Source organism: Ornithorhynchus anatinus, chromosome 7 (assembly GCF_004115215.2).
Source record: "Ornithorhynchus anatinus isolate Pmale09 chromosome 7, mOrnAna1.pri.v4, whole genome shotgun sequence".
Lineage (NCBI taxonomy): Eukaryota > Metazoa > Chordata > Mammalia > Monotremata > Ornithorhynchidae > Ornithorhynchus > Ornithorhynchus anatinus.
Genome location: NC_041734.1, coordinates 18,042,485 through 18,057,092, shown reverse-complemented (window position 1 = coordinate 18,057,092; position 14,608 = coordinate 18,042,485). Strand labels below are relative to the sequence as shown.

Sequence of the window (14,608 nt, the reverse complement as noted above, 5' to 3'; positions counted from 1 at the left end):
GATAGCGCCGAAGATTGGAAAATGACTCTCCAATAACAACTTGCAGAGAGCAACTGCCCCTACCTTTCCTTCACATATTCTAACTGAGCTCAGCTGGGTAATCATTTCCATTATCAAATGCTCAAGATATAAAATGTAAGTGCTACAGTTTTGTTTTCTAATCAGAAGATAAGTGCTGGAAGTTAGGGCTGCTCTACACTTGTTTTGAAAACCGCTAATAGAGATCCACATCAAGAAATCTTTTAGCGGCTCCTGTAGCCCACTGAATTGAATACCAACTTCGCATCATTGTAGTTTTTGAGGGTCCATGAGGAGAACGGCCACTGGGTGCTATGCTATAACCAACAGACGTACTTTCTTTCGGCTAGGGGCTGATTATAATAATGGTACTTGTTAAGAGTTTACTCTGTGCCAAGCACCGCTCTAAGCGCTGAGGTAGATACAAATTATTCTGGTTGGACGCAGTCCCTGTCCCACAAGGGGCTCACACTCTTAATCTCCATTTTACAGATGAGGTCACTGAGACCCAGTGAAGTGACTTGCCCTAGGTCTCACAGAAGACATATGATGGAGTCGGGATTAGACTGTAAGCTTGTTGTGGGCAGGGAATGTGTCTGTTTATTGTTGCATTCGTTCAATTGTATTTATTAAGTGCCTAATGTGTACAGAGCACTATACTAAGTACTTGGGAAAGTAATAATAATAATATTGTTGGTATTTGTTAAGTGCTTACTACGTGCAGAGCACTGTTCTAAGCGCTGGGGTAGATACAGGGGAATGAGGTTGTCCCACGTGAGGCTCACAGTCTTTATCCCCATTTTACAGATGAGGAAACTGAGGCACAGAGAAGTGAAGTGACTTGCCCACAGTCACAGAGCTGACAAGGGGCAGAGTCGGGATTTGAACCCATGACCTCTGACTCCCAAGCCCAGGCTCTTTACACTGAGCCACGCTGCTTCTCTAAATACAGTACAGCAATACTTGTACTCTCTCAAGCTCTTACTACAGTGCTCTGGACACAGTAAGTGCTCGATAAATATGACTGAATTAATGAACCCAGGTTCTTCTGACTCCCGGGCCCATGCTCTATCGTGATCAGTTTTGATTTTTGGTAAACTCTCCCGGCTTTCATTCATTCATTCGTATTCATTGAGCACTTACTGTATGCAGAACACTGTACTAAGAGCTTGGGAGAGTACAGTATAACAATAAACAGACATATTCCTGCCCACAACAAGCTCACGGTCTAGAGGAAGAGACAGATATTAATACAAATAAACACATATAGATTCTCAAGTGACATTGGAAAACACTCAAGCAAGAGTTCATTCTCAGTGCACGTTTGAATAACATGACCGAGAGTCTACTTGGCAGGGTGTCATGGCAACTCATTACTTGGGAATCTTCCATCCTTAGTGGGAGGGAAACTTGAGAGAGAAGGGGGAAAATTTTCCACAGGGATTTTTCTAAAGAGAAAGCTATTTTTTTGGTGGGGTTTTCTCTGGAGAGCGCACTTACAGGGACCTAGGTTCTAATCTCAATTCTGCCACTTGCCTGCTTTGTGACTTTGGATTGGTTGCTTAACTTCTTCACACCTCAGTTTTCTCATCTGTAAAATGGGGATTAAATACCTGGTCTCCTTCACGTTTAGACTGTGAGCCCTGTATGGGATAGCGAGTGTGTGTACCTGACCTCAGGGCTTAGGGCAGTGCTTGGCAAGCTTAGCAAATGCCACAGTCATCATCATTATTATTACTCTGTTGGGAACATTACTGAGCTATAGTTTGTGAACAAAATAATCTCACGGGAAGCTGCCAGCCTCCACTGCTCATGAGAGATGGAGTACAGGTATCGGTTCTCATAGCTACACGGTAGAGTGGATCTCTCCCATGGGGCAAAGAGCCAGACCCCATGGCACTTGCGTCCATATCGGCAATTAATTTATCTCTATTAATGTGTCTCCCCATCTAGATCTTAAGCTCATCTTGGGAAGAGAATGTGACTGTAATAGTGTTGTATAATGATAATAGTAACTGTGGCATTCATTCAACGCTTACTGTGTGCCAGGCATTGTTCTAAGCACTAGGGAAGACACAAGATAATCGGGTTGGCCAAAATCCCTGTCCCACAGTATGGCTCACAGTTTTAATTCCCATTTTACAGATGAGGGAACTGAGGTACAGAGAATAATGATAATGATGATGATAATAATAGCTGTGGTATTTGTTGATCTCTTACTATGTGCCAGGCACTGTTCTAAGCACTAGGGGTAGATGGAAGATTATCAATTTGGACCCAGAGCCTGTACCACATGGGGCTCACAGTCTTAATCCCCATTTTACAGATAAAGGACTGAGGCAAAGAGAAGTGAAATGGGTGTGCAAGGTGACAGCAGACATGTGGAAGGATTAGAACTCAGATCCTTCTGATTCCCAAGCCCATGGTCTATCTACTAGGCCAAGTTGATTCTCTCCCAAGGGCTTAGTACAGGGCTCTACAGACAGTAAGTCCTCAGTAAATACGATCAACTGTCTGACTGGCAGCCCCCCTCCCCCTCAACACTCACTGAGCAAAATGATGATGCAGAGGAGGATGGCGATGATGGCACCGGTGCCCAAGCCTGCCCCCACGATCCGGTCGACATCTGTGCAGTCGCCGTTGGAGTCGCACTGGCAGACCTTCACCCGCAGAATCGAAGTGTTAGATTTGGGGGGATTGCCGGAGTCTGTGATGATGATGGGCACTTCATAGATCCCGGCTTCCAGAAACTTGATCTTCAAATTAAGCTGAGCAAAATCACCTGCCAAAGAGCAAAACAAACCAACAAAAAAAATGACATCTTGCAGTCAGACACTTACCATAGAGTGAGTCGGGTGTGGAATTAGCCCCGCTGAGGACAAATACGGAGTTCAATTCATTCAGTTGTACTTATTGAGCGCTTAGTGTGTGCAGAGCACTGTGCTAAGCACTTGGGAGAGTACAATACAACAATAAACAGACACATACCGTGCCTCTCATCTGTGTATGCTCTCCCAACACTTAGTACAGTGTTCTGCACCCATTAAGCGCTTAACAAAAAGCACTAATTCTACTCCATACTTGCTGTAGTCAATAATTTTTTTTAATCAGTCAATGGTATTTAGTGAGCGCTGTGTGCAGAGCATTATACTAAGCTTTCATGACCATACAATACAACAAAGTTGGAAGACTCATTCCTTGCCCACAATAGACTTACAGTCTAGAGGACTATATACAAGATATGATAGCTTCTATAATTTATAAATGAATAAAGCAGAATTTCCATCTTCCTGGTTCCCTGACTCCAAGTGTTCTTAATTGGCCACGAGTTGCCCCAGGCAGAGACTGACTGTGAGTATGAAGTCACTGGAACTCAGGCACAGAGAGGGAGATAGCAATCACTCAATCAATCATATTGATTGAGCCCCTATTGTGTGCAAAGCACAGTGCTAAACCCTTGGGAAAATACAAGATAACAGAGTCGGTAGACTCATTTCCTGCCCTCAACGAACATCCAGCTTAAAAGGAAAAGAACTCCGTGGCTCTGAGTTGGGATGTGGACTTTTGACCCTGCTTTGCCATTTGTGAATTTGGGCCAGTACCTTAGGTAATCCAAACCTTACTTTCCTCATCTGTAAAATGGGGATAATAATCCCTGGCAACTTTACACTCTACAGGGATGTGGTGAGGAGAAAAATTAATGAATGGGACAGCACTTTGGAAAATAAAGCTGCTATGTAAAAAAACAAGAAATAAGAATGTATATTCTGGGAGCAGCATGATTCGTTCTGGCCTCTTTCAGCTTGCTAGTTCATCCTTAGCAAAGCTTTCTACTTTCTGTGAATGTGGAAGTGAAAATGTGTTGTCCAGAGGTATATCTTGGCCATTTCTGACTCTTGTTTCCCTCGTTACCTTTCCAATGAATATTCTTTCCTTCTATCATGTCATAGTATATGTGTATATATATGTAGCCCAGGTAAATCTCCTAAATGTGGTGAATCCAAAGTGGATTCCAAAAATTTGTCTAATACTTTAAAAATCGTCCTATTTTTCAAGTCATCTCAAGAGTGCTTTCTCTAAACCTTTGAAATTCCTTACTGTATTTATTTTAAGCTATAAGAGATTTTTTTAAAAAAATACTAAATTGAAATAAACCTAAGCAAAGCACAGAACACTTTTTCTGGGACATCAGCTTCCCAAACCCTATCACACTAGCACAGTAACCCTAACCCTCCCCCTCTAGACTGTAAGTTCATTAAGGACAGGGTCTGTGTCCACTAATTCTGTTGTATGGTACCCTGCCAGGTGCTGAGAACGATGCTCTGCACATGCTAAGTGCTCAATAAATACCGATGATCGACTGATTGGCAATTCATAAGGTTTTACCATTGAGACGGGTGATAGTCCAGTTCCTCTTAATGGTAGCAGGATTCGTGGGGAGATCAAATGCAAATGGTCCAGCATTGGGATCAATGTCATAGTCGAGGGCTGTGATGTTAATTGAATTGGGGTCTGGCGTTTCACAGGTTTCAGCTTCTTGAGGTAACACTTGAGGAGCGTTGTCATTGATGTCCAGCAAATATATCTGTAGCGTGCCAGTTCCACTCATTGGAGGAATTCCTTCACGGAGACAAAAACAGAGTGACTAGATTGTAAGCTCCTAATTGGCAAGGATCATGTCTACCAACTCTATCTTACTTTTCTCTCCCATGCGCTAAGTGGGCTCTGCACTCAGCAAGTGGTCAATAAATGCCACTGATTGAATGATGTGAGAGCAAACAGGAGGCAGATGATAATAATAATAATTGTTATATTTGTTGAGTGCTTACCATGTAACAGGCTCTGTACTAAGCCCTGGAGTAGATACAAGCAAATTGGGTTGGACTCAGTCCCTCTCCTACGTGGTGCTCACAGTCTTAATCCCCATTTTACAGGTGAGGTAAATAAGGCCTAGAGAACTGAAGTGACTTGACCAAGGTCATACAGCGAAGAAGTGGTAGAAACAGAATTAGAACCCAGGTCCTTCTGACTCCCAGGCCCATGCTCTATCCACTAAACCACGCTGCTTCTCTGCAGATATTCTGCAGCCTTGAAAGATGACTTTGTGTACCTAGGGCAATTTTTAGACTTTGGTCTCAGTCATGAGTTTTAATGCAGCCTTGGAAATAGAGAAAAGGCTGGAGGCCCAGGGCAATGAACAACTTCTTGTCTCTTGTTTCACTTGAACCTTATCTGTACCTACCACCTTAGGCAGGTAATGAGACATAATGTTTTCCAACTATCAGCAGATTCTCCAAATCTTCCATTGTCCAAGAGCCCCATGCTCTGTAAGTTCCCAACTTCAAGCAACTGTTCTCACACCTTTCTCTTTTTTTTATGGCATTTGAGAGCAGTTAACCCACACATTATAGGACAGCTGGGTGCATTTCTCCGGTCCACCACCCCACAGGGGGATTCAGTTATGGAGAGAGAACAAGGGAGGAGACTAAATGATACTTTCTAGTTAAAGGCTTACCATTGTCAGTAGCGAGGAAGGTAGCATTGTACATATTACTTTTCACATTTGGGGACTCTCTATCCAAAACCGCGACTGTAGTTATTTGACCATTAATCGGATCTATTTTAAGCCAGTTTGCAGGGTCTGACAGCTTGGTGTACCTGCAAAAATGATAAGCAGTTTGGTTACTCCTCTCCAAACCTCTGGAAAAAAAACTGTCAAAGATTTAAGTTCGAATTTTACCATCTGCTTGTATTTGTATATATTCAATTGGAATTCTGTCAAGTATGGATACAAATAGGAATTTTAAACATTAAGACTTTTGGAAACCAAGGAGCCATAAGATAAATAGTTAAACATATTGGTAAAAATCATAATAAAATAGGCAATAATGAATTTGGATGCTCAACTATTCTTCCCAGACATTCTCTGTAACAGGATAGTAAAACCTTTTCATCTACAGTGCAAGAATAGTGTAGAGCACTTTACTAAGCACTTGAAAGTGTACAAGAAAATTAGTAAACATGCTCTCCTTTCTCAAGGAGCTTAGAGTATAGCGGAGGAGACTGTCATTAAAATACATTACAGATAGGAAGTGATAGAGTATTTGAGATAAGATGATAATGACATATTAAGTGCTTGCTGTGTGCCAAGCACTGTACTAAGGGCTAGGGTAGATACGAGATAATCAGATTGGACACAGTCCTTGTCTCATTTTAAGGTTCACAGTCAAAGTGGAAGGGAACAGGATATTAAATCTCTATTTTACAGAGGAGGAAACTGAGGCGCAGAAGTTTAGTCATTAGCTCACAGCCACACACAGCAGGCAAGTGGAGAAGCCAGGTTAGAATTCAGGTCTTCTAACTCCCAAACCCATGCACTTTCCACGAGACCAAATAAAGTGCTAGGTTAGCTTGAGAGGAATGAGGAGTATGAACTGGTTTGTAGTGGGAGAACAGAGTGGATAATAGGAGGGAGAGATCTGCTTTTAAAATGAGGGTCAGGAGTTTCTGCTGGGTGTGGAGAGGAATAGGCAAATAATGGAGATTTTTCAGGAGTGAGGAAACATTCACATGATCTGGACATCAGAGTGAAGTATGGACTGGACAGGGAGAGACAGGAGACTGAGACATCAATCAGAAGGCTGATGCAGTATTCGAGCCAGGCGTTGACAAGGTCTGGTCCACTGTGGTTTCAGTTTGGACTTTGGAAATGTTGTGAAGAAAGAAGATTTCTCTTTGATTTCTTCAGCTAATAGAACTTAAAAGTGTGCAGATTTTTAAAACTTACCCGCGAGTCGTAAATTGGAGATAGAAAAGTTAAAAAAAAAATCCCTTCAGGTGTTCCTGACATACTTTTCAGAATTCACAGGGCAACAAACTTGTCCCACTTGAGATTTTGTATTAAACTGTGCAAAAGTATCTTGTTCAACTGCCAGATTCTGCCGGTTCTTCCTTCAAGATATTTACCAGATCCACCCTTTCCACTTGAGCCAAAGAGCTAACCACCCTGGTCCAAGCTCTAGTCACATGGCCTCCTCTCCAGTCTCCCTGCCTCTAGCCTCTCTCAGCACCCCACATCTTATCAACCCACAAGCCATCTCTTACACTGTCACTACCTTTCCTCATCCTTAGGTCTTTTGTATGTACTTCTATTCAACAAAACGTGCAATTATTACTTTTGATTTCTCAGTACTCATTTTGATGTCCATCTCCTTTAAAAGAATGTAAGCTCCTTGTGGGCAGGAAATGGTCATTTGCTTGTTTGCTATTTCCGGAACACTTAGTAAGGTGCCTGCCACCCACTGGGCTCTCATAAATCCTACTATGATTACTTATTAGTGAAACATGACGGCTCTCCAAAACTGTGACAAAGCAGTGGATAATTAGAGCACAGCAGTGCTCAGACCAACTAGGAAGGCAGCAGTGATGAAAGGATCCGCCTCCTCTGACTGTGAGTAAAGGCAGCTGACAGATCAGGAAACCAAGAGGCAAGCTTGGGGAAAAAAACAAAAAGGACAGATTCCATCTGGAACAACTGCCCTCCCCCTCTAGACTCTAAGCTCGTTATGGACAAGGACGTATCCAATTTATTCAGTTATACTGTACTTTACCAAGTGCTTAGTATGGGGCTCTGTACACAGTAAATACTCAATAAATACCATTGATTGAGTGATGGAAAAACACTATGGAAGGATGTGTCCATCACCCCCTCACTTATAGGCATGTGTATGTTCTCACTCCCTCCCCAGACTGTAAATTCATTGTGGGCAGAGTGTGTGTTCACCAACTCTATTGAACTGTGCTCTCCCAAGTGCTTAGTACAGTGTTCTGCATACAATAAGTGCCCAATAAATGTCATTAATGATGAAAATGGAATGTGCATGTGTGCTCGTGCCCACACATGGTGGAGCAGAAGTGCTTCACTGGGGAACAGTAGCTTTCCCAGAAAATCTGCCTGGTGATTTCCAAAGCTGGCTCATCTGGTCTTCCTCTTACGGTGCCATACATTGGTACAAATGCCTGCCGGTGTTTGAGCTCATCCTTGGTGGTCTCTTCAGAGCTCTGCACAACACAGCTGTAGTAGCCTCCACATCTTTCATGCTGCTTAGAGAAGCAGCCTGGTCTAGTGAAAACAACATAGGCCTGGGAATCACAGGACCTGGATTCTAATCCTGGCTCCTCCACATGTCTGCTGTGCGACCTTGGGGAAGTCATTTCACTCTGTTACCTCATCTGTAAATTGGGGATTAAGACTGAGAGTCCCTTGTGGGACAGGGAATGTCTCCAACCTGATTACCTTGTATCTACCCCAGCACTTAGAATGGTGCTTGGCACATAGTAAACACTTAGCAAATGCCTCAGTTTTTATTATTATCTTTCAGGTTTCAGGGCTCAACGAGGTCATGATCAACATGGCACAGCTGGGCTTGTGGGTGGAACTTTGTCAGTGGCCCATTTAGCACACAATAGTGAGGTTCACTGCCATGATCACATTGGCGACAATCAGTTATTCAGGGATTAATGACCCAGTTTATGGATGATCCCAGCCCTTTGCTTCTTCAGTTCATTCCTCCTCTTAGTTTTTTCCACATTTTGCACTGCTCACATGAAAGCTCCATCTGTGCGCATTGGATAAATGGAAAAGATGAGCACTTAAGTCCATCCATTTCACTACTCCTTGGTGCTCGTGTTTAAACTCTGTGTCAGGATGGACGCTGAATACTTTGCCTATAATGGGAGTTTGGATTATTTTTGGATTATATCATGTCTTATTCCCCATGTCTGGCCATAGAAAAATCTGTACTGGCACTCTTCCGAGATCTATTAACTTTTATCCAGGTTACAGAATCACTGTTGATTTGCATACCCAAGTTTCCTTGGTGACCAGTCAGAATCAGCCTTACAAGGTTGCTTTTTCTTTTTTTTTCTTATGGTATTTGTTAAGCACTTACTCTATTCCAGGTAGTGTACGAATAGCTGGAGTACATACAAGCAAATTATATCTGCAAACTATTTTAGCATTTATCTCCCCAGACTAGACTGCAAGCTCAAGAGCAGAGATAATTCCTATTAAATCTGTCTTACTCTTCCAAGCATTTAGTCCAGTGTTCTTCATTCGGCAGATGCTCAGTAAATACTATTTGTTGACTGAGTCTGGCATCCTGGGGGTGTTGAGTAAATACTGGCTGATGGAGCTAGCTGGAGGGAAGCAAGTCTATAATGGTAAATTTGTTTTCCTACCTAATGTTCTGCTGCATGTAACGATCTGGATCCTGAGCTGTGAAGGTCGTTAACATGGTGCCAGCCCTGAGTCCCTCCTCCTGACGCACGAGCTTGGGGTTCGGGACAAAATAGGGGTTCTCGTTCACATCGATGACGGTAACAGAAACGGTGGCCGTCGACTGCGGTGGGTGCTGAATACCCTTGGCTAACGTCACTTGGTTTTCCGCAGCTACAGTAAGTACAAACATTCGATTGGTCTCAAAGTCGATTGGCTGGCAAAGCAAGAGGGGAAACACCATTAGCAATTACATGTGAGCAGGTGAATCTGATGAATATTTTATTTTTCCAGTTTGCTACAGTTGTAAACTACCGAGACAGAAAATGTAGGGACCATAAATGGATCTCCTTTACATCTTTCACCGCTGTTTTAATGATGGCTATTGTGACTCCCTATCTTGAAAGGCAGATGGGGTAATTCTGGGGACTCTTTTCTCTTCTGGGCAAAAATCTAATCATCTTCGGCTTGGAGGGAGAATGGGCTTTCCAATCATCAACAACCCCTTTTCCAGATAAAGTCGTTAGATTGGAGGCATGGGAGGAAATCAAGAGATGAAGGGATACTGGCTGATACTGGGATAGATGGCTGATTCAATGATGACCCAAGTAGTGACTGGACTGGGGAGGGTACTCGTAGAGAGGAAGTCACCAGAACGGTGACAATGTCCCTGAGTCCTTTAATGAAGGACCCATAAACCCATGACCTGCCTGGACTTTGTTTCACCCTCTTCCTCAGCCTGTAACCAGAAAGCACTTACAAAAAAAAAACAAGGAAAAATTATTTGCTTTTATCTTCTTTCCCCCTACTCCGTCCACCTTACCCAAATGGCAGAGGGAGGAGCAGGAGCAATTACACCTGGAAAATCCTTGAATTGGATAATCATCCACCACTAAGATAATTGAAGGTTAGCTGCATCAGAAAGCAAATGACCGAGGATGGGACAATGAGGCAGTGTCTTAGCCCAGACCACCCCGAGAATCCTTCAGTCCCCGGTCTTTTTCTCTAACTACAAGATCAACAAGTTCCAAACCTAACCTTCAATTATGGCTTATTTTTTTGAGGCCAAAGAAAGGAGAAACTCAAAGGTAAGATCATGATTGCTGTAGGTTGTGGGGTTTTTTCCACCGAAGTATCAAAAAAGACCCTTTACAAGTCACCATTCCACTCTCTCCTAAATTAGCGCTCTGCCATTTTACACTAGAGCGATGGCTCCTACATAATGCAGCACTTGGGCACGGAGAAGAAAACAAGGAGGGCGGGTGTGGGGGAGGGGGGAGAGGGTGCTTATCAATGAGAGACAGGAGGAATGGGAATGTACTTTAAAAGGCTTTTAAATTATAGAGCTGAGTATTTATCATCACTTAAAGAGCGGTCCCCTTCTCTCCAGTAGTCTCTTGGCTGGCAATTAAGGACTAGCGAACCACTCCTTAAAAGGCTTTAAAATGAGGGTTAAAAATAGCCACATCATTCCTGAAACCTTTTTTCAAGAGCAACCATCCCCCCTGCCCCTCCTCTCCCCCTAATCCTCCACCAATGTCCCCCACTGTGATATAAACTGGCCCAGATATGACAGGCCAACTATATAACAGAAACCTGTGGGTGTCATAATGGCCATTCTAGGCAACGCTCCTAACAGATATCATGCTAAAAAGGAAGAATGCAGTCGATTGACTCTGGGAACAATTAATATCTGGCATGGTTTAGTGGATTGAGCATAGGCCTGGGAGTCGGAAGAACCTGTGCTCTTATCCCAGTTCCTCCACATGTCTGCTGTGTGACTTAGGGCAAGTCGCTTAGCTTTTCTGGGCCTCAGTTACCGAATCTGCAAAATGGGGATTAAGAGCGTGAGCCCCATTGGGACAGGGACTGCATCCAACCTGATTTACTTGAAGCTCCCCCAGCACTTAGAACAGTGCTTGACAAATAGTAACCGCTTAACAAGTACCAGAATTATCATTATTAACTTTAACCTTTTCCCTGGTTAAAGTTTCATAGAAATGAATCTGTCCAGTCTATATTAAACATAAAACCCCGCCCAAACCCATTTTTAAAAAAATCCTTACAGTAGCTGTGATTACCAATTACCACCAACAGTACTATAACAACTGATGACAGCCTTACAGAGAAAGTGTACATTCATTTTATTTTAGCATCTATGTAGGCTGACCATATGTCATGAGGCAGTTGGGATAGTCCCAGATTCCTGTCTGTAGTCTTGGGATATTTTATCGGGATATATTGGAGAAACAGTGTAGCTTAGTGATAGAGCCCAAGCCTGGGAGTCAGAAAAATGATAATAATGATAAATAATAATTATAGTACTTGTCAAGCGCTTACTATGTGCCAAGCACTGGTCTAAGCGCTGGGGTAGATATGAGGTAATCAGGTTGTCCCACATGGGGTTCACCGTCTTAATCCCCATTTTGCAGATGAGGCAACCGAGGCACAGATAAGGCAAATGGCTTGCCCAAGGTCACATAGTAGACATGTGGCAGAGCCAGGATTAGAACCCATGTCCTCTGACTCCCAAACCTGCACTCTTGGGTTCTAATCCCGGCTCTGCCAGATGTCTGCTGTGTGACCTTGGGCAACTCACTTCACTTCTCTGGACCTGTTACCCCATCTGTAAAATGGAACTTGAGAGAGTGAGGCCCATGTGGGACAGGGGCTGCATCCAACCTGACTGACTTGGATCTACCTGAGTGCTTAGAACAGTGCTTGGCATAGAGTAAGTGCTTAACAAGTATCATTATTATTATTATTATTATTTTAGAAAACTATATGCCTCTCCTGGAAATGGGAATGGTTTAGCTAAACAGGTCAGCCTAATAGGCACCTATCCCCAGGTGCTCTTGAGCTCTTTCAGCACTCTCTCTACAATTCCTGGCGCGGCAATTCAATCTGCACATGTTCAGTTTAAGTCTCCAATATTCTTCAACTTGAAGGACAGATGTCCCAGAATGGACCATGGTTACCACCATCACCAACCATGAAGGGGAAGATGCACATGCCCGGTTTAATGTTATGAGTTCTAACCAAATAAATGTGGCCATCTTACATAATAATAATGATGGTACTTGTAAAGAGCTTACTATGTGCCAAACACTGTTCTAAGCACTGGGGTAGATACAAGGTAATCAGGTTGTCCCACGAGGGGCTCACAGTCAATCTCCATTTTTCAAATGAGGTAATTGAGGCACAGAGAAGTCAAGTTACTTGCCCAAGTTCACACAGCAGACAAGTGGCAGAGCCAGGATTAGAACCCACAACCTCTGACTCCCAAGCCCATGCTCTTTCCTCTAAGCCACGCATCTAAGCCTGACACATGTCCCCAGATTTATTTGAATATTGAGAGGTTCAGCATTTACTCTCCCCCGCCGTATGAAGAATAAGAAAGCAGCGCGATGATTACCTTCACAACCGTTACTAAGCCGTCATTGCTGTTCGGATCGGTCTGAATAGCAAAGCGCCCTGTGGGATCCCCGCCTGTGATTCTGTAAATGGCATTCCAGGCAGGAGTGTGTGGTTGATCCTTATCGGTCACAGTTAGATTGGCTACTATGACATCCACCCTGTTTTCAGGGACTTCACCATAGAACTATATGAATAAAAAGAAAAAAAAGGATATCAGGAAGAAGGAATCATGCAACGTGACTCTCCCCTCATGGGGACACTGATTGCAAACCACATTTTGAAGAAGGTCACCGTTGGGTGGGGAGGGGAGAGGAACTGGGGGGCTTACTCTGCTTTAGTCAAGGTAACACGGAATCTGATTCAAGTGAACCGAACTCTTCTTACCGGGAAACCTTAGATGCACTTCCTTTACAGGCTACACAAGAAATTGGGAAGGATCATTGCTAGGTTAAAACCAGTTGGTGCTTTCCGGTCCAGAACACTGTCTCTGAGAGCAACAACAGAAGAGCTGGGAAGAGCTGTGGAATAATAGCCCACCTGGGCATCCATCTTTGGACAGGAATGGGCCTTCAAACAGTCCTTAATTCTGCCCCAGATACTCACCTTGGACCATTCCACTCTGAAAAAACCCAAATCCTTGTAAACCTACATATAAGAACATAGGAATGCTCATCAGCCCACCAACTCCTTGCAGTTAAAAATAATAATGATGGCATTTAGCAAACAGTTCAGTGCTCTGCACATAGTATGCACTCAATAAATACCCTTGACCGATTAGATTGAAATGGTTGGGCTGGAACCTATCTGAAAATCAGCATCTTGGTCATTAATTTCAAGGTTTAGGGGAATGGGCTTTTTGAACCAGGATTCATAATTCTGCGGCTTCACTGGACTAGAGGAAAATAGATCCACTCTGTGTCCAAAACACTTCTGAAATGGAACTTTTGATGGTTTATCGACCAAAATTTCTTTAGTGACTTCTCTACTGAACTTACAGTCATAGCAGTGAATTCTGGAGGATTGTCATTGACATCTGTCACTGTGATGACAGCAGTTGCTGTGTTTGAAAGACCATATGTTGGATTTCCTTCCATGTCTGTAGCTTGAATTATTAACGTATACTGCTGCACTTTCTAAAACACAAAGCGACACCAACGCAAATTAGCAGAACTAATGTTCCGAGAAGACAACAGGTGTTCATAAATGGTGCTTTATTACACATGGAGAATAAGAACCCTATTCATTCTATGTCATGACTTGAAATGGCTAGAGAAGCTTTTAAAATACTCGGTGTGGAACTCAGGAATCCATGGAAAAACATTCTGACATTTTTCACAGACTCTTGGCTTCCAAACCTACCAAAGGAAAGTATGGTGTTGACTCAGAGCCATGGATAACACAGCACTTCATTCAGACTTTGGTTTCAGCCTTCTTCTCTATAACCCCAGAACCTTTACCGATACTTCAATTCAACCTATAAGAGATGGCACAGCCAGGATGTTGGGATATCACAATCCAAATGTGGAACCCGGACCATTCCCGAGACTCAAAAGCTGAGGGGACAATAGGGTGGCGGGAGAGTTTGGATTCTCACCCCAATATCCAAGGCAGAAGCAGTTTTTTTTGTTAAAATTACCACATTATTCTCTCTTCGTGTGTCTGTCCTCTCTGCACTACACCTATTTTGGAAATCCTCTAAGGGCTAGTTGGCAACTATGCTTGAAATTCATCTCCTCATTGCTGAAGAGAGATACAATAATGCCAAAATCATATTTCCTCCAGGAAGCTTTCCCCAAGCTTCCCATATCCCCACCCTATTTGCCCTTTCTCTACCCAGCGTGGCTCAGTGGAAAGAGCCCGGGCTTGGGAGTCAAAGGTCATGGGTTTGAATCCCGG

The 14,608-nt window shown here is 43.3% G+C and overlaps 1 protein-coding gene across 1 annotated transcript in view; it reads right to left on the bottom strand.

The window, feature by feature from the left end:
• Positions 1-14,608, bottom strand: part of CDH2 (cadherin 2) — a 208,080-nt gene that overhangs the window by 22,811 nt on the left and 170,661 nt on the right. Inside the window, exons 8-13 of the mRNA XM_007667640.3 lie at positions 13,708-13,845; positions 12,711-12,896; positions 9,259-9,512; positions 5,534-5,676; positions 4,405-4,638; positions 2,567-2,800 (exon numbers count right to left, since the gene is read on the bottom strand). Of these exons, the coding sequence (XP_007665830.2) occupies positions 2,567-2,800; positions 4,405-4,638; positions 5,534-5,676; positions 9,259-9,512; positions 12,711-12,896; positions 13,708-13,845 (1,189 nt within the window). The remainder of the gene's footprint in view (positions 1-2,566; positions 2,801-4,404; positions 4,639-5,533; positions 5,677-9,258; positions 9,513-12,710; positions 12,897-13,707; positions 13,846-14,608) is intronic.